The sequence below is a fragment of the Phyllostomus hastatus genome, unplaced genomic scaffold (genome assembly GCF_019186645.2).
Source record: "Phyllostomus hastatus isolate PE091 unplaced genomic scaffold, TTU_PhHast_1.1 phas_contig_34, whole genome shotgun sequence".
Classification (NCBI taxonomy): domain Eukaryota; kingdom Metazoa; phylum Chordata; class Mammalia; order Chiroptera; family Phyllostomidae; genus Phyllostomus; species Phyllostomus hastatus.
The window spans coordinates 31,946,705-31,967,312 of record NW_025333857.1 but is presented as its reverse complement, the minus strand read 5'-3'; the positions used below and the strand labels follow the sequence as shown (position 1 = coordinate 31,967,312).

At 37.8% G+C, this 20,608-nt stretch overlaps 1 protein-coding gene across 5 annotated transcripts in view; it reads left to right on the top strand.

Moving 5' to 3' along the window:
* Positions 1–20,608, top strand: part of CEMIP2 (cell migration inducing hyaluronidase 2) — a 75,957-nt gene that overhangs the window by 33,261 nt on the left and 22,088 nt on the right. For all 5 annotated transcript variants that reach the window (XM_045840237.1, XM_045840236.1, XM_045840238.1 and 2 more), the window contains exons 8-17: positions 1,257–1,466; positions 1,807–2,012; positions 2,152–2,221; positions 6,316–6,444; positions 9,188–9,276; positions 13,283–13,414; positions 14,522–14,557; positions 15,343–15,498; positions 17,746–17,923; positions 19,195–19,410. In XM_045840237.1, coding sequence (XP_045696193.1) covers positions 1,257–1,466; positions 1,807–2,012; positions 2,152–2,221; positions 6,316–6,444; positions 9,188–9,276; positions 13,283–13,414; positions 14,522–14,557; positions 15,343–15,498; positions 17,746–17,923; positions 19,195–19,410 — 1,422 coding nt within the window. The remainder of the gene's footprint in view (positions 1–1,256; positions 1,467–1,806; positions 2,013–2,151; positions 2,222–6,315; positions 6,445–9,187; positions 9,277–13,282; positions 13,415–14,521; positions 14,558–15,342; positions 15,499–17,745; positions 17,924–19,194; positions 19,411–20,608) is intronic.

Sequence of the window (20,608 nt, the reverse complement as noted above, 5' to 3'; positions counted from 1 at the left end):
AGGAATTAAATCAATATACTGGGAAAAACCAAGTATACAGAGACAAAAAAAATAGTAATCTTGGTATGAAAGAATCGGTTCTTTAAAAAACACAATTAAGCAATATACACATACAAAACACATTTCTGTAAAAAACATGTACAGTATGTATATTTAAAATATTTAATTTATTTATTTTGAGAGAGCGGAGAAGGGAGGGAGAAAGAGAGGGAGAGAAACATCAATTTGTTGCTTCTCGTATGTGCCCCAATGGGACCAAACCCGCAACCCAGGCCTGAGCCCTGACCGGGGGTCGAATAGCATCTTTCACTTTGTGGGATAATGCCCAACCCAACCTGGAGCCACACTGGTCTGGGCTGTAAACACATTTTTCATATGCAGATTTTTATTCTGTAAAAGTATCCAGTGCTTACTATGTGGTAAGCTTTGCTCTGTGTACTAATTTATTGGACTTCTGGACTGCATTTTGGCTACGTGTGTTTTAAAATCGGTTTTTGTGCAATGAGTGGGGAATGCTTATTGGCAGCTGTTCTGTTACACTGCTTTCTGAAATATTGGTCATTGTTATTTCTTTGTTTTTAGTAGTATGATTGACAATCCAGTGTTTAAAAATATTGAATGCCCTAATTGTGGATCACAGGAAGTTTTAGAAAGAACTGAAGTAAATAATATTATGAGCTAACAAAAAATGTTGGAGGATGATTTAGAAATAACTCTTTTAAACTGTAGTGAAAGTTATGGAAATACAACAGCAAGATGAGACTGGAACTGACCAAAATATTTGAACAGTCAAAACACACACATAAATTATTTCTGCAGCTTTCCTGGTTACATGTCCTCATTTTCTTTTATTCTGTATTTTTTAATTTATTGGGTTTTTTTTTGGAGAAAGAGAGAAACACTGACTTGTTATTCTACTTATTTATGCATTCACTTGTTGTTTCTTTTGTGTGCCTGATCAGGGATCAAACCCACAAACTTGGCTTACAGGGACAATGCTGTAACAAACTGGGCTACCCAGCCAGGGTCATTTCCTTTTATCTTAGTAAGATGCTATTTCTATAGCTCTTTAAAGCAATCACTGAAGTAAGTAAAGGAGCACTTGCTAAATTATTAACTGGGGATCAGGAAAATGGGATGCAAAAACAAAAAATATCTTAATGTGTATTCTCCTTCAGACATTTTCTGTTAAAACAATATATTTTGCTACTGCCCCGTAATGAAAGGTATTTGATTTTGGTTACCATGTCTTGCAGATAAGGAAAAATTTTACTTCAGTCCATCTTTCTTATGTGGAATTGAAACACATGGGCCAGCAGCAGATGGGACGGTATCCTGTTCATTTTCATTTGTGTGGAGACGTGGATTATAAAGGAGGGTACAGACGCAGAACATCTGTGGACGGCCTGTCCATTCATCACAGTTTCTCCCGGTGCATCACTGTGCATGGGACAGATGGCTTGCTGGTAAGTGGCCTCCTGTTATGTCAGTGCATATTACTGCAGTCACGTCTCCTAAGTCTCATGACTTCTCAATTTTATAGAAGTGAGCGTTGTACCACATGCCTTACTCTATCCTGTTTCTGATAAGAATTCTGTTTTTCTGTGTGAAGGAAGCCTACTTTTTTAGCTACCCAAATTATTCTCTTAATAGATCAGTAAAACCTGACATTTGACTTTGCCTCTTCAGATAGGATTAAAAATATCTTTCTGCATTTGTACACAGCATGCTACACTGAATAGCACTTGTTACTTGAACCACAATCAATCTTGTTACCAATGACATTATATACTTGTATTTCTGCAGATAAAAGATACCATTGGGTTTGACACACTAGGTCATTGTTTCTTTTTGGAAGATGGTGTTGAACAGAGAAACACTTTGTTTCACAATCTGGGACTCCTCACCAAGCCAGGCACCCTCCTCCCCACGGACAGGAATAACTCTATGTGCATCACGATGCGAGAAAAAGTGTTTGGAAATTACATCCCTGTGCCTGCCACTGACTGCATGTGAGTAATTGGTAGAGAGAAACCCTCATGTGTGATGGTTAAGGCCTTTGACTGTTGGGGAAGAGGTCATGGGGGAAGCTTAAAGTGGGCAGGATTTTTCATGATGAATATTTAAATCACCTTATAAAATGCCTTGCAGGGCTGTTTCAACCTTCTGGATTGCTCATCCCAATAATAATCTGATTAATAATGCAGCTGCAGGCTCACAGGTAAATAATGCTGAAGTGTTTTCAGTTTTTTTATTCATGTTTACAAATCTCATATTTGGATGTCACGTTATGGATGTAATGTAATGTGTGGCAATCTGTTTCCAGTATCATATTGTTTTCTGGTACTACCAGTGTAGTGGAGAGCAGGGTGTGGCTGAGATTCTTTTTCTATTTCTTCGAAATCCTTTATGCCAGCTCTTATCTTTCTGCAGTGAACCTTTTAAGCCCCTAAGGCATCTTACTTCACCCCTGGCTCCGGATGTCTTATATATCCCCGTCCCCCTTTCTGTCTCTGAGCCTGCCCTGCACATGGAGTCCCCGGCTGTCTCGTGTATGTGGGTTCCCATACATAATGTATGTACTAAATTTAGTTATTTTTCTTTCATGTATCTGTCTCATGTCTGTTTGATTATTAGACCAGCAGAAGAACCTTGAAGATAGAGGAAAGTTTGTAATTAAAAGTGTACATAATAAAATATTTTAACTGTTTATAGCATTAGATGAATTTTATAATGCTCCATTTTATTTTTATAAGTAAAGCAATCAAACTTTAGAAGAGTGTTTATATTTCACTGGCTTACTTGTAATAAAAAAATTTAATTTGGCTTGAAATGTTCAGTAATTTCTACATCATAGGCCCTGGCCAGATAGTTCAGTTGGTTAGTGTCGTCCTGATATGCCAAGGTTGTAGGTTCAATCCCCAGTAAGGGCATGTACAAGAATCAACCAATGAATGTATAAATAATGGAATAATAAATCAATGTCTGCCTGTCTGTCTGTCTGTCTGTCTCTCTCCTTCCCTTCCCCCTCCATTCCTCCCTCTCACTTTCTTTCTCTCTAAAACTCAATAAATAAAAAATTAAAAATAAATAATTTCTACATCATGAATTTTATTGAGACATGTCATTTAAATTTAGCTTAACTTGCCTTTTTGAGTTTTCAGCTTGTATAACTGGTGCCCACCAAATGGATAATAGAGAGAAACTGTATGCCATCATTAAATACCACATTGTAAAAATGTGGAAAAGACATGGCCACAATCAAAATTAAGTAAAGACTTACGCAACTGTTCCAATAAAACGGTCTTGTCAGTGTAAAAAGAAAATCATTCGTGCCAGTTAGTATCTCTGAGTATAGTAAGACAGATTTCAAATGGAGGCAAGGTAGTTGGCTAATCTCTAGGGTTATCACATTGTCTCCACAGTGTGATTTTACCGTGTGCTATAGAGTCTTTCTGGCTTCCCACACTTAAGTCAGGTGTGGCCCACTAACTCCGATCGTAACAGTTTTTAGTGTTGATGAACAAGGAAAACTGTAGCTTTTCCGTAAGGGAATGGATTTTTCTGTGGAATACTCTGACAGTTGTCCCTCTGGTCCCTTAAGGGCCTCATCTTTTTGTTAATAATACACAGTTGGGGGTTTCATCTCCTCGGTAAAGCAGCTGAACTCAACTGTGTGCCTTGAATTGTTTCACAAACGTAAGAACAACTTAAAAGAATAAATAAACTATTTTGGAATGGCAGAAATGTCCCTCAGATAAGCTTTGAGAAATTTACATTCATAATTGAGTATGATTTAAAACTGATTTATAGTATAAAATGAATATTTAAGACATTATGCTATTAGGATTATATGCTGAAGATGAGCTTTACAGCAATACTCCTATGTCATGGCTATTAAGATTTTAAAAAGGAAAGAAATATCCAGCATTGTGTTTCAAGATGAAGTAAAAGATTAGTTGAAAGGAGTATTTCTTTGAGATGAATAGAATATAGGCATCTTTGGGTGATGGTAGAATTCACATCTGTGGTTTTCCAAAAAAACATAAAGCATAAAATTCTTACTTGACAGGAGAGACCTGGACATTTAATCATTTCAGGTTTCATTCATTCATTTTTTTTTCATCAAATATTTGTCAAGACCATGTGAAGTTTGTGTTGAGAATTCCTAGTTGGAAGATGAGTTTTGGGGTCAAGATCACCAAGAGGTTGGTAAGCAGTGTTACCCCAGGATCATTGCAAAGGAACAGCCAGAGCAGAGATTCTTTTCAGCTGTTTTCAAAAGTCATGGGTTGACGATCAAAGCAAATTGCAAATAGTCCATGAAAAATGTAAGGTGAGGTTGCCAGAAACCCTTACTGGAACTCATGTGAAAAAACAAAAGTGCATCTCATGTATGTTCTTTTTCCTTTTCATTTTGTAAGTTCTCATTTCTCTAAGAAAACTGTTCCAATAAAGCTTGTGTTTTGGCAAAGGTTTTCCTCTCCAAGTCAGTCAACCCTTTCCACTTGTACCTTTCCACTGCCACGTACAAAGCTCCCTTTACCTGCTTTGACACCACAGCATTTAACAGGAAACAGCTGCTATCCCCCTTATTCCCTTCTTTCCCTGCACCCCCAAACTCCACTGCACCCTGGAGGGCTCACTGCTGCCTCACTTTATAGGGCTATGGAGTGGAGCCTTTTCCACAACCCATGTCTTCTTACATGGTCTGTTTTGTGCCCCAAAGATAAGAGGTAGTAAATAATTGAAAACTTTTATAAAAAATTTTGGGTAAATGTCAATAATCTACCTAGTCTCCTTTTTTTAAAAGATCTTATTTATTCATTTTTAGAGAGAGGGGAAGGAAGGGAGAACGAAATGGGGAGAAACATCAATGTGTGGTTGCCTCTCACGTGCCCCCCACTGGGGACCTGGCCTGCAACCCAGGCATGTGCCCTGACTTGGAATCGAACCGATGACCCTTTGTTTCTTAGTCTGCACTCAATCCACTGAACCGCACCAGCCAGGGCTAAAAACTTTTTTTTAATATATTGATTTTAGAGAGAGAGAGGAAGGGTGGGTGGCAGAGGAAGGGTGGGAAGGGAGAAAGAGAGAAAAAGAAACATACATTGATGTGTTGTTGTTCTACTTCTTATGCAGTCATTGGTTGCTTCTTGTATGTGCCCTGACTGGGGATCAAACCCGAAACCTTGGTGTATGGGGACAGTGCTCTAACCAACTGAGCTACCTGGTCAGGGTGGTAAATACGTTTTTCAGAACAGTTTGTTTTAAGACCCATCTATAAACTTGCAGGAAAATATTAAATATTGCATTCATTTGGGTGTGTAGGTATACATATTTTTCACAATTCATTTCTCCTCTATGCTTCTATAGGACTTTCTATTACAGCTACTATAGTACTTATTACATGGAATATATTTTAGTTCTGTCTGTATTTCCCATTGTGCTATGACTTCTTTGAGAATAGTCTTACTATATACTTGGCATATAGTGGGCACTAAGTAAATGTTTGCCAAATTTGAATCAGTACCATACATTTTGGACTATAAGTTTCAACAACCTATTTAATCAAAGTTCCATCATGTGAAGTTGCCCTTTACATTGGGCTGGTTTTTAATTGAATTGTAAAGTAAAAAATTGTTGCAGGGATTAAGAACATTTAATTTCAATTTTTATATCTTACTTTGAGTGTCAAGATATTTCAAACGGTTCTGCTCCTGTTAAGGTCAGTAATACTGAAATTGAACAGACAGGATCCAGACGGAGACAGCATCCTGATTCATGCGTGCGGTGTCTTTTTTTCATTTGGCAAACGTTTGCCTTGGGACAGGAAGGGCATTGGAGGCCTTTGAAAGAAGTCAGTGAGCTCTGCCTGTTAGTGGATAGTTCCTTAATAGGTATGACTCATCTATTGATCAGGTTTGGGGGTAAACAGAAAAAGTCCGTTGCTTCTAAAAGGCAGCGCTGTCCTGGTCCCATGGAAGGAAGGAAGGTTTGTTTGGTTCTAATTCTGCATAACTTACAATAACAAATGTTATTTTGAAAGTAAATTTTGCTGTCAGCCAATTATTTCTATCTTTTGTCCAGTCCTGCAAACAAAATTAAATGTGATTTTTCCCCAAAGCATAATGTAACTACTTTGAGGGTGCTAGAGGAGTGTGCAGCTTTTTATAGTCAATTCCTAACCTGCAACAATGAATAGTTAGTGTTAAAAAAATTAGATTTGCTTGTGAAGTGCTTAGTTTATAAAGGTGTTTCATAGACTGGCTTTATAAAAGGAGGCTTTTAATGATCTTGCCCTTTTAATTATAGGATGCTGGAATATGGTATTTATTTCACAAGGAACCTACTGGGGAATCCAGTGGATTGCGGCTCTCAACGAAACCAGAACTTACTCCATTGGGGACATTCTATAACAACAGGGTCCATTCAAGTTTTAAGGTAGGTTCCTCATTTTTAATAATCAGTACATATGATTTACAGGGTCAAGGACAGACTACTGTGGTTACAACTGAGATATGTCAGTTTTAGGTAGACTATGTCATCAGAGAAAGTAATTTGTCAAAAAAGCAGACTCCTAACCCTTCCATATTAAGGACATACATACAGTTTTTCTACTTATACATACAAGAATATGTATTAACTTACATGTGTATGTCATCTGAATAACACACAGGTATATATGCTAACACACATGTTCATGCAATTGGAATAATTATAATAATGGACTTGATTCATGAGTCTTCATCCTCTACCCCGTTCTCACCCTCTTCCCAATCTTTAACCCCATTGTATGTTTTTAGGGATGCACACATTAAACAACGTGCTGCTGAGGGTTATACAGCATGTTTTCTTTCTCAGTGCTGACAGAGCATCCTATGGGTGTTTAATACTAATTATGTAAGTAGTGAAATACCATTTAAGAATTTGACGTAATTAAAAATGATTCAGGTCCAGTAAACTAAAGGCCATTTAGGAGCTCCAGTTTCCCTGGTATTTGGCTGTCTTCCCTCACCCCCCTTGGTGATTAGTACATCTGGTTTATTTACCCTGATGTGATCTACATCAGAGTTCAACGAATCCTGTCCATTTATCATACTCAGAGGATCCTCTAAAAACTTGAGTGTATTGTAATTTGAAGAGCTTAGAATCACTTGATGAAGAGAGAGAAAAAAACTTTACACAGAATTAAAATTTTTGTGAGCTGATTAGTTGATTAATGATAATTGTTGAATGTAGCATTTCAAAGTGGAAGTTGCAAAATTTTTTGATTATAAGTGGTATAAAGAATACCTCATTCTAATTAATTTTTTAGTGTCATGTACCTTGAGGACACACAGTTATCTACTGTATGAGTAAGAATATTAGATCTAAATATGAGTGGGTGATTAGGTTTTAACTTGTTAAATTTGGGGCTGATTGCCCATTATGATATTTATCAGCCGAAGGAAATTGAACCCTAGGAGCCCTCAGAGAGGCACCTGTCTTCATGAGGTCAGCCATAAACTCACAAACCCTGACCTCTTAGGCTTTGGCTGCTCGCGCCTCCCAAATCTAGTCCAGGTCAATCACAGCTGCATGGCTGCCTACTGTGTACCATTTGGATGTCTCCAGGACACGTAAATAAAATGTTTGAAACTAAAATCCTTATTTTTTATCAGCAGACCCATTCCCATACGTGTTTCAGTGAATGAAACCACCAGCCACCTAATTGCCCAGACTAGAAATACATGAACCTTTATTGCTCCCTCTCCCTCACCCTTAGCCATTTTATCAGCTGCTAAGTGGCACCAACACTGCATAGTAAGGGATTTTCACTTTCTATTTTCCCTGTTAGTACTGCCACAGTCTAGGTCATCACTATTTCTCTTCTGGGTTACTGCCGTCGTCTTCTTCCTTATCTCTTCTCTCTCTTTTTTTGCTTTTTCCAATCTTTTCCATTTTGAAAATGGAGTATTCTTTCTTCAAATGCAGTTATGTTACCTTTATTTAAAATCCTATTGTCTTGACTTGTTAATGTGTTACCTCTGCATCATCTGACATTTGCTTCTTTCTCCTTCCTTACCTCTGTACATTTCCTGTCAGCCCATCAAAGATTCTTTTTTTTTTTGCCCTGGCTGGCGTAGCTCAGTGGATTGAGTGCGGGCTGAGAACCAAAGTATCGCGGTTCAATTCCCAGTCAGGGTACATGCCTGGGTTGCAGGCCACGGCCCCCAGCAACCGCACATTGATATTTCTCTCTGTCTCTCTTTCTCCCTCCCTGCCCTCTCTAAAAATAAATAAATAAATCTTTAAAAAAAAAGATTCTTCTTTTTTTTTTTTCTCAGATGTTCATGCCCTCTCTTGTCTTCAGACTTTTTGTGCAAATGACTCTTTTGAATACTTTCCTCTGGGTTCATGAGCTGGTTCACACCCACTCCTGGTTCTTTATCCTCAACTTGCCCTTTCATGTGGTTGATTTGTCCCCATCTTTCAAGTTTCAGCTTCAGGATGCTACTTCTTTTAGAAGACCCTCCCTGAATCCTGAACTCCCAGCTTCACTAAAGGTCTCATTCGGGTGACTTTCTTATGTGTTGCCAAAGCACCATCGACTTCCTTTATCATATTCTTATCATACTGGATTGTAATTGTTTTTAATTGCATGTCTTCCTGCTAGTTTATGTGTCAGTAACTGCTCTGTAGTTTTTTCATTAATGTACAATGCTTGGTGTCTACCACAAGGTGGATACTACATAAATATTTGCAAATGACCAAATGAGTAAAATTATAAACATATCCAGGAGCCCTGGCCAGTGTGGCTCAGTTGGTTGGAGCATCATCCCTGTAGACCGAAAAGATTGTGGGGTTTGATCCCTGGTCAGGGCTTGGATGAGAATCAACCAACTGATGTTTCTCTTTCACATCAATGTTTCTCTCTCTCTCTCCCTCTCCCTCCCTCCCTCTCCCTCTCCCCTTCTTTCCCCTATTCCTCTCTCTCTAAATGCAATGAAAAAATGTCCTTGGATGAGGATAAAAAAAATATCCAGGAAAGTGGCTGTTTTCGTGATATCTGTGCTTTGCTTTTTATTCCTTCCTCCTTGCTTTTTGTAGATGCAATAATCTAAAATTTATTTTTCTGAATCATTACATTCATAGATATAACTTGGGATTCATATTTATTTCAGTCCATTATTATATTTTCCAGGCTGGCTTATTTATTGACAAAGGCGTCAAAACCACCAATGCCAGTGTTGCTGACCCACGGGAATACCTCTGTCTGGATAACAGTGCAAGGTAGAACCAGTCCTTTTAAATCCCACTCAAGCATATTATGGCAAAGCAAAACTCTCTGAGTTAAGCCATTGTGTTCTTTTCTCCAGAAACATTTAAAATGAAGTTCTCAAAGTTTGCAGGAGGGTTTTGGAAAAACATTTATTCTGCTGTCCTGGGTCCTGTGGCTGGGCCTTTTCACACTCTCCCCTCTTCACAGTAGGAAACTGATGTTAGAGTTGCATAAGGAGAAAGAAAAAGAGAGATGTATTTTTTTAAAAAGTCCACATTTTGCCTAAAGTAAAATAGGATTCATTGAAATACAAGTAAAACTTAAATGTTTTTGTGTCATCCCTGAAAACCAAGGCACATAGCATCTATTGTGAGTGGTCAGAATGGAACATTGCGTGAAGTCTGTTTCAAAGAGAAAGTTCTCAAAGTTGCTGATCAAACTAGTGCTGGTTTAGTCATTCATTTGTAGTGTCAGATTCACCTCATAGCTTGGCTCTGTTACTCTGCTTTATGACCACAGAATGCGGTCGGGATATGGATCAGCCTTTCAACCAGATTCTTTTAGGTGCTACATGAGAGCCAAAATAAATAAAATGTCTCCAGTGGAAATACAGTTTTCTGGAAAAAAAAAAGGGGGGGGGCAACTTAAAGTCATATTTAGTAAGAACGGCGTAGATGTTATTTTTTCATACTTCAAGTCCGTTGACCAAACTTAAGATGTTGAGAGGGTGCTCGGGTCTGTTGACAGACGTCACAGATGGGCGGCCCACTGATTGTTAGGGGCCACACTGTAGGTTAGTGAGGCGATTTAGGTGTGAGGCAGGATCCTGGTGACACGGTCATGAGGCATAAGGTCAGGAGTAAACTGGGGCAAGTATACTTAGTAAAATTACTCATCAGGATATCTTAAATGTCCAGCTGAGCCTGAAATATTTTAAAGGAATTATTAGACAGCACTTGAGTTGCTGCAAAACCATGGGCATTATTAATTAAAACACAAGTTACTGTACACCTTATAGCTGAGCAAGATATGAAATTGAAAACTAGAGGAGATAAACTTAAGATGAAAATGAAGCCTAGAGATGATGGCAAATTATGAATCAAGAAGAGTATATTATTTGACAGAAAAAAAGTCTTTGCTAGATGGTTGCTGCTACTTTTTTAGTTGGAAAGAGTTCATTATAACTTGTATGTATATTGCTAAGTTAATATTAATAGAGAAATCCTAAACACAATAAAATTGACTCTCTTGCTTGCCTTAAAAATTATGTGTGTGTGTATGGATAAGGAAATGTATTGCAGAATCTATTGATATTTTAATTAGACTTGACAATAAAATAATTTATCCTTAATGGCCCAAGAAGTTTTTTATGGGGTATATGTATATGATATTATGATAATGGTAATTTTTCTCTGCTCTCCATGATTTCTTTTACCAGTTATAAATGCATACATCTTGGTGAGGAATTAGACTCTGATTCGAAGTGGTTATTGAAAGGAACTGATTATAGATGAGAGTAACAAGACATTTGGCAGCTGGTATATCCATTTAATTTGTTTCAGCTAGTAAACAGAATATGCCCACATGCATCGACGTGGCCCAGACATGAGTAAAAATGATAAAACTCTAACACAAGTGGGTAATAGGCCAGCCAGTGAATTCAACATCAGGCTCATGAGATCTGGGATCTGGAAGATACTCAGTCTGTTCATCACAGAGGAAGTTGACTCAATAGTTAATCAATGAGCCTTTCTTTGTATATGTAGATGTGAAATTACAGGAATCCAAAGATGGGAAATTTTAACTCAAGAAAATTCTTAGTTTGAGATTGGGAAATTTCTTCTGAAAGTGAAAAAGCATGAGAACCAACAAGTACATTTAAGGCTAAGGACAATTAAGGGAGAAGGTTGGGAAGGATAGTGAAAGCCCATAAATGAGGATGATGAGAAATTGGGAAGTTGACTACTTTTGCCCACCAAGTCGGGGAGAGGATGAGAAGAAAGGGTAGCCAAGCAAGTGGTTAACTATCGATTTATATAGATAAGAATTTCAGAAAAAATGAGATAGCTACAGCAGAGAATCATGTTTTATTGGTACTTTTTTTGGCTTTCCTTTATAACATTGTGTTTAGTTTTCTTTCCAGAACTCATTCATCTGCTTGATATTATATAATGACTGCAAAGCTCTTTGGCAGCAACTACAATGCCAGAAGAGTGGGTGGTGGTGCAGAGTCAGGCTTTTCCTCCCTTAGGTTAGAGAGCTGTTTAGCGTAAGGGTCATATGCACAATCGAAGGGTGGAGATAATGCTTTCCAGGCTGGTCTCTTTAAGGTCTGTTCTCTACAGTGCTTTCACCAAGTAGCAGCTAGTGACCGCTTTCTTAAAAAAAAAATGAAGTCTGGTCATATCGCTTATCTGAGTCCATGTTTCTGATGGCTTTTCATCACTTCTATCTACCATATGTATCTTTCTATATTCACCTACTTTATTGAGGTGTGGTTTACATGGAAAAAGTTGTGTATATTTAATGTATGTACAACTCGCTGAGTGTGGGCATACGTATACACCTGAAATCATTACCTACCAAGGCCGTAGACCTCTCTCTCACCTCCCCAAGTTTCCTCCTACCTCCTTTATTATTTCCTAAAGTAAAAGTTTTTTTTTTGTCACAAGAACACTTATAGTATTACTCCCGTAGTACATTTTAAGTATGCAATACAGTATTTTTAGCTATAAGCACTGTGCTGTATGGTAGATGTCTAGAGTTTATTTATCTTGCATAACTAAAACTTTATGCTTTTCAACCGTTCCCTTCCCATTTCCTCCTCACCCAGTCCCTGACAACCACCATTCTATTCTCTGCTTCCCCTGTGGCATTCAGAATAAAGAACTACATCATTGCCTGGTGCATGCCCAGCTTTCTGTCCTCTTCCCCCTTGCTCCTTAGTCTCCATAAGGGAACAGCCAGATTGCTTGTTCCCTGAGTGTGTTGAGCTCATTCATGCCTATGGGCCTTTGGACTTGCTGTTCCCTGTGCATAGCTTCTTCTCCCGTCATACACATTTAGTGAGCACCTACTGTCTGCCAGTTACTGGGAGTAGCGTTTGCATGAATGATGTTTCTTGATTGTATGAAAAGCTCAATGTGCTGAATTGGTTTTGTGAAAAGCTGTCTAGTTGTCTTCTGTCTGCCTGCTCCCCCACCCTCCCTCCCCTGCTGCTTTGTAAGATTAAGATAGAAGTGGTTTTCTAAAAAATAGGTGGCCTTATGGTGTTATTTGAGTTGTTATAGGGGACAGTTTTGACACAATTTTTTTTTACCTCTTTATTAAGGTCCTGTTAAGTGTTTTAGAAGGAAGAGAAAAGTAAAATGTAGTCTTTATAATTAATATGTCAATTAAAAACAATATTTTAAATTTAGGCCTTTTTAAGATATTAAACCCAGTTTATCTCTATATCTAAGATATTTCACCAGTACCAAGTCCAGCACTTTTCAGTTCAAATATATGTATGTTAAAATATATGATTAATTAATTTAGTAAATTTATGTTAGTATTATAGAGGTATTCATATTAAGAATGTGAATACTTTCACATTCTTAAGCTTATCATACAGCTTATCATAGAGGTATTCACATTCTTAAGCTTATCATACAGCTTAAGAATGTGAAAGTATGCCAGTTTTTCTAGTCTGAGGAGTTTTATTTTTTGTTTTTTGTTTTAAATGTGTGTTTAGAATGTTCTACAGTGTCCGGTGTGCATTTTATTATATAAGTTGAATAAAAAATAACTCAGAAGATCTGAGGGACATTTTCATATTTACATAAATTTATGTTAATAAGTGTAATTATTTTCCTATTATTTGAAATACAAATAATGAAGTTGTATGTTAAGAGGCTTTCTTTTTTACTTTTGGTCAAATTTAAATCTTTTTGACATTTAAGCTTACAATTGTAAATAGCTGATGTCCACTGCCTTTTCATTACTTTTTAAAACAGTCCTTTTTTTTTCAACACCAAGGTTTCGGCCTCATGAGGATGGTGATCCTGAAAAGCCACGTGTTACTGCTGTGATTGACAGGCTCATTGCTTTTAAAAATAATGACCATGGAGCTTGGGTCAGAGGGGGAGACATCCTCGTTCGGAATTCAGCGTGGGTATTCTGTACCAAGTTATTATCTGATGACACTGATGTATTTATGTTCTTACGCCTGCTTTGAAAACCCAGTTGACTGAAAGTACAGTGGTGGTTTCTGAAACAGTGTTATTATTGCTAATAGACAGGACAAGCTCTGAGGGAGTGTGCTAGTGGTGACAGACTGCAAACGCTTGGAATCGTCTCCTTCAACTGCTTTTACTGGAACTGAACTTGTCTGGTGGCATGAAAGTTTTTTGATGAGATGGAACAGAAACTGGGAATTTAACTTCATATAACAAGCGGGGTCTGTGTCAGAGAACTCAATGAAGATTTTGTAACTACCTGGATTTTTTTCATTTCTCTTGGAAATGCAAAGTTTTTTTTGATGCTCTTGTACTGCCATTCCAAACAAAAGTTGTCAGTTCCACCTTACTAAGTGTGTTGACTTACGTCTTACTATGACTCTAGGAAGCAAGCATCTCACTTTTTTCCATTTATATAATTTTACGAGTCTGATGTATATTGAGCTGCGATTTGGTATTCAATAGTCTAGAAAAACTTTTGCGGGGCTGGCATTGACTGACATTGGCTTCTTGGCATTTTATCATCATCTCTGCCATTTATCATGCAAAAAATTGATATTATATTAAATCAGTAGAAATAGCTTGGGTATTAATGTTGAAGTGTTTTGAAGAGACTACCATGATTGTTTTTAAAACTAATTATAAAAATAATAATGCCAGCTAATACTTACATACTGCTTACTATGTGCCAGGTATTTTTCTAAATGGTTGAAATTAATTAGTATGAGTAATGCTCTTAAGTATCCTATGAGGAAGTTTAAATTGTTATTTTAACTTATGGGTGAGAAAACTGAGGGAGAGTCAGGTTGAGTAATGTGCCCAAGGTCACATAGCTGGTAATTGGCAGAGCTGAGATTTGGATCAGGTGCCTTCACTGTGCAGCCTGTGCTTTTAGTCACTGGAAAGTGAAACTTATTTTTGTGGTCATGGAGAGTAAACATTGGAACCTCCTGGATTTTGTGACAATTAAATATTGAGAGAATACCTCCTCTTACACGATGTGGTAAATTGAAATGTCCCCCATCTTTTTTTCTCACAGATTTGCAGATAATGGAATAGGACTCACCTTTGCCAGGTTTGTATTTTTATACTTCTCTGATTTTAAAGCTGTAGGTAACATGACCCTTAATTTAAATTTTTTTTCTTTTTGGCTAACACACTGGAATGTTAGATCATTTATTAGCACACACAAAAAAAGAGCATCCTCTTCCTGGTACCGCTAGAGGGCCAAAAGTACATTTTTAATGAGAATTGAATTCACACCGAAGTAGTAGGTAAATTGAGCTGGAATCCCACGGAAGGATAGGCCCATCGTGTTTGTTCGCTTAGAAGAAAATACATGAGCATTGCATTAAAGATCTAAAAAAGTGTGGGAATAAAGAGGAAGGAAATAAATGTTGGGAGCACATTACATATTTTCTTTCTTAGAAGTTGGTCAAATTTCTCAGTGGTCTTTAAGAACTGAATTTTTTGTGTTATATATTATTCACCTGGTAAGTGATTCTTATTGACATGTTAAACATGCTTGCCATCTAATTGTTGTATTCAGGGTGAGTTTATTGTCCTCATTTGCAATACTGTTGCTTAAGACTAAAGTAGTTGTTGCTGCTAAATTAAATTTCATTTGTTTAAATTAATTTGTAAACCACTAATTTACAATACAATTAATTTGTATTAATTTAGAAAAGGCAACATTTTCACAGTTTAGAAGCACTTTCTGATAACTCAATAATATGTATTTGTAAAAGCTATGGGCTGCTTCGAGAGTTTTTAGCTGTTTGAGTTATAGCTTGCCTTTATTGGACGATTGAAATAAGTTTCCTAGAGCTGTGTGGTTAGTGATTATTCTTATTTTAACAGTGATGGAAGTTTCCCAAGTGACGAAGGTTCTAGCCAGGAGGTATCTGAATCTCTCTTTGTTGGGGAGAGCAGGAATTACGGCTTTCTGGGTGGTCAGAACAAGTATGTAGGCACGGGTGGAATAGACCAGAAGCTTCGGACATTACCCAGGAATAGGTAAGCATTGCTTTACCAGTGGAGAGTTAAATTTAAACAATAAGTGAAAACCTAATCCTTATGGAAGTTTCTGTAATAATTCTGGATGATTTGGTCCCATTGTGACACTTATCCCACCTTATTACTATTACAACTGTTATTATTGCTGTTACTATTTCTGTTATCCTTTGGAATTCCAGAGCATTAACTATTAAACACTTTATAGATTTCATTAATAATTTTATAACAAAGGAACCTGTCTGTCTTTTTTTTTCATTCCTTACATAAGACTTTATATAAACTGATGACTTTTTTTTTAATTTCTTTCTTGAGCTACAGAAAGTTGCCAAACCATAAACTATGACATTAGGTCAGCTTTCCCTAATTTGTGATGTTGGTTTTCAGAAATAGCCACTGGAAAAAGGAAATTACCTATTGAAAAGAGTCCTAGAAAATAAGGGGTGACAGATGCCAAAGCTGACTCAAAGCCTAACCACGGCTGTAAATTAACAGTGTTTCAGATGTTGGAGGGGACACGGTTGTAGACTTTTGGCATGTTTTCTGTTAAAATAATCAAGAGTCATTAAAATAGCACTTAGCACTAGAAAGATTTTTCAGAGCTTTTAGGGAACTATTAACTAATTAATCCATTCTCAGTTCTCAAGACACGGTTTATAGTTGTCCTCATTTTACTGGTGAGAAAACCAGGTGGAGAAAAACCAGTGTTCTAAAGACCGTGTCTCAGAGCTAATCTCAGAATTTATGAAGCATCAATTCCCTAAGTTATATGGACATTGGGCTAGGATGGGTCCGGGGGATGGGGCAAGGAGACTGTAGCTTTGGGGGCATTGGGGTTGGTGGAAGGGCCTTACTCTCTTCTGGCAGAGGGTGACCTGTGCTTGGCCCCTGTCCCTTGTGCTTGTCATTGGGGAAATATTGAATGTCATTATATGCTACACTCTGTGCAGAGCTCCTGTGAGTAAGACCATGGAAGCTGGTAGGAAAGGAACTTCATGGAATTTTAATAACTAACATTTATTAAATCTTATGATGTATCCAGCCCTATTCTAGATACTTTATTACTCACGTAATCCTCACAGAGCCCAGTGAGGTGGGTATTGCCATCATCTACCTTATGAATAACTTAATAAAAGTAGCTGAGGTGGGATTTAAACCCTGTTACTTTGGCTTCACTTTTGTGCTTTTCACATCTGGGCTATAGCTAGCTGCCTCTTCTACAGTGTAGATTAAAGAAGAAATAACTGTATTGGTTGGGGGATGGGCTGCCATGTGATGGCAGCCAATTCAATTTCATTCTTTTTATTTTGCCTTGGCCTCCAGTTTTACTACAAAGTGCTTATTGGTTCCTCGCTAAGGAGAATTTTCCAGAAACAGATTCCAGTTGGTGAATTGATCCAGTTTTATTTGACTGTGTCTGTACAACTTTTTCTGTGAAAGAGAACTATTTTGGGATAGATCCTTAGAAATACACGAAGATGCGTAGTTTTTTTCAGCCAGGCAATTTGATATTTTTTTTCTAGCATATATTGTAAAACACTGCCAATTTGTAAACTAATTAGTTGCTATAGGAATCATGTGCGACTCCATCAAATAATTAATAGGGGAGAAACCTAAGGGATACAGAATATTATAGGTTTTATACGTTAATTCTGGTTAATAATATATGATTAAAGTGTTTGTATTTGGACAGAAAGGAAGAAAATGGATAAAACTAATCTCTAAATCTAGCTAGCCATAGTAAGCCTTCAGGAATTATACTTGTGTACTTTTGACTGTATCATTTTACCTTATTACTATCTTTTAGTGGCTTGAAAGGCGCTTCTCTTAGTTTAAGCACAGATTCATCTTTTGTTCTCATGTTAGAGGTTTTGGAACCAAAACTAAAGTTATATGCATTACCAAATAGAAGGTCTCAACTGGTTGATTCAAGGAAGCAAAAGTCACCTTTTCAGAGAGCCCTCCATTCTCTCCAAAATAGCATCTCTCCTTCCCTAATGTATTACTGTGTTTTAACTGTCTCCATGGCACTTACCTGTCCGTTATCCTTTGTTTTCCTGTTTATTTGCCCTTCCCTCCACAGTGTATATTTCCATTGATTAGGTATCTTGTGTTGGTTACCACTGTGTTCTAGAATTGTGTTTTGCGGTTACAGAGTATTCAACAGTATGCATAAAACAGATAATGTAAGTGAAGCGCTATTCAGGGAATGGACCCATGTGCATTAAACAAAACCTTGTATTTCAACAGGACCTTCCCGATTAGAGGCTTTCAGATTTATGACGGGCCCATTCATCTCACCAGGTGCACATTCAAAAAATATGTGCCAACTCCAGATAGACATACCAGTGCTATCGGCTTCCTCATGAAGAACACCTGGCAGATAACCCCCAGAAATAACATCTCCCTTGTGAAGTTCGGTCCACATGTAAGTATGTCCTTACAGTTCCTCCATGGTGGGTGACTGCGGTGGGAGAAGGAGGGGTGGCACGTTCCCAAAGACAGAGACAGAGACAAAGGGTTCATACCAAGTCTTTATGACTGGCCCGGGGAAGGGAGACATATAATATATGCCAAAGAAACTCGTAATTTCACTATGTCCCATTGAATTCAAGGTGAGAATGGAAGTTCCATGTAACCTAGGGTATTTTTTAACATTTAGGTAACAACTTAAAAAGAAAAATGACCTAAAGTGATAACATGGGGAAAAGGATTGTAGAGTTTCATAAGAAAAGAGGACACAGTTTTGGGAAATTCAGTGTACTGATCCATGAAGAGATTTGGGATCTGCATGGAGCGTTACTTGTCTGGGTCTCTCCCCCTGGACAACTACAGGATAAGAGGTTGGGAAAGGAGAGGGATACCGGCTGGTGTGAAACACATGGTTTGTGGTGAAGGGCCTTACTAGCTTCTGGCAGAGGGTGACCTATGCTTGGCCCCTGTCCCTTGTACTTGTCATTGGGGAAATATTGAATGTCATTATATGCTACACTCTGTGCAGAACTTCTGTGAGTAAGACCATGGAAGCTGGTAGGAAAGGAACTTCATGGAATTTTAATAGCTAACATTTATTAAATGCTTATGATATATCCGGTCCTGTTCTAAATACTTTATTATTCACACTAAGGCAGTGCTTAGACTGTGTTTTAATTTGGGACTATAGTTATTTTTTTAGTGAGAGGGGAGAGGTACATGAACAAGTAACTAAAGCACTTGGAGAGAAATAAAATGATTAACTAGCTTGGGAGTTAAACTTACATTTTTATTTAATCGAGGTATACTTTGATACAGACAAATGCACAAATTTAAAGTGTAAAGTTTGTAATTTTTAACAAATATGTATGACTGCTTAATTTCTCTTCCCACAACCATTCTAATTTCTTTTACTACAGATCAGTTTTGTCTGGAGAGCAGGTAATAGTTTTTAATTAGAAGAAAGGTAGACCACTGAAGATGACCTTTAACCTTTGTTAATTGAACTCCACAAGGCTTTGGAAATTTTTTCCTCCCAACCATGTCATATTTAATGGAAAGTTTTGATTGACTTGGTGCCTTAGTTGATAGCTATGAACTGAGACTCTGCACTGCTTTAATCTGACAGCAGTTAGAATGCACATGCAGTAGGATCCTTGCAGGGGATGCTGACTGAGACTGCAGCAGCCTTCATTTTGAGATGTCCTTGTTTCTCACTGCCATCAGGTCTCTCTGAATGTCTTCTTTGGAAAGCCTGGCCCCTGGTTTGAAGATTGTGAGCTGGATGGTGACAAGAACTCCATATTTCATGACATTGATGGCTCCGTGACAGGATACAAGGACGCTTATGTGGGAAGAATTGACAACTACCTGATCCGCCATCCTAGCTGTGTAAATGTTACCAAGTGGAACGCAGTGGTCTGCAGTGGAAGCTATGCCCAGGTAGGCCAATGCCTCAGGATGCCTGGTTCCTTTTAGGCTCCTGACGTCACTGCTTCTGCCACGGGTGCTCCTCAGCTCTTCAGCATGATCGATACTTTCCAAAGCCTGTTTTCTTTAGAAAAAAAAAAAAAGAAAAAATTCAATAGGAACCATGAGCTCATAGAATTGTATTTCAATCTCCCCAATTCCAAACCAGTTCAACAAGTCAAATCTTGAGTCCAGGAGAGGCGAGATGGTTTGCCCTTGGTTAAACATGGTTGGGATGTAGTTGGGGTGAGAACCTGCATTTCCTGAGTCGTAGGCCAGGGTTTCACCATGTTATAGTTCTGCCCCCAGAGAGGGAGCTTTATTCTTTGCTTTCAGGAATGTCATCTGTATTAAATATGGGAATCTCAATTTTGGGGCAGAATATCAGTATCACATGGGAAGTGAGGTGTTCCCAGAGAAAGCTGGGAATCAGAAATGAGTGGACAAGGAGGAATCCAAGGCAATTCTTTGAATTATATTATGATATACTATCTATTAATATGAAAACATGAACGAGATGGTATAGATTGGAAACACCTCTTTGGAAATGTTAAGCTACTGTACATTTATTAATTGGATGCCTGGTATGAGAGGATTGATTCATTTGGAAGGTAGTACGTTAAGAGCACAGATGCTTGAGTCACACTCTCTGGGTTTGGCTTATTATTTCCTTAAATATGAGTTGAGCAATTTAATTAACTGCTCTGTGACTATGCACAATGAGGATAATACTAGTTCCTCTCATACAAGGCTGTTGTGAAGAAACAAAGTATGGCTTTATGTAAAACATTTAGCCCACAACCTGGCACATAGTGAAGTGTTTGCTGCAATTAGTATTATTTGGGGAACAGAGCTCTAAGTTGCAATAATGATTTTAATAGTGATATTTGGATGGATGGTGAGGTTACAGACAGGGGTACCAGTTGCCCAGAATGTTGAAGGGAGCAAAATTTTATTTCCATATTTTATACAATTAAATGGTAGGATTTAATATTGTACATCAAGGAAGAAAAAAGATAAAGGAAAAAGAAGAATTAGAGCACGGACAGGAGAATTAAGGGAACAAACAGTAAGGGATCTTCCAAGGGGAATTGGCCTCTGATAGTCCCAAAGGCAGGAAAGAAGTCTTCCTCGACTGTTTGCTGCCAGATGCTCTTATTTTTAAGGAGGG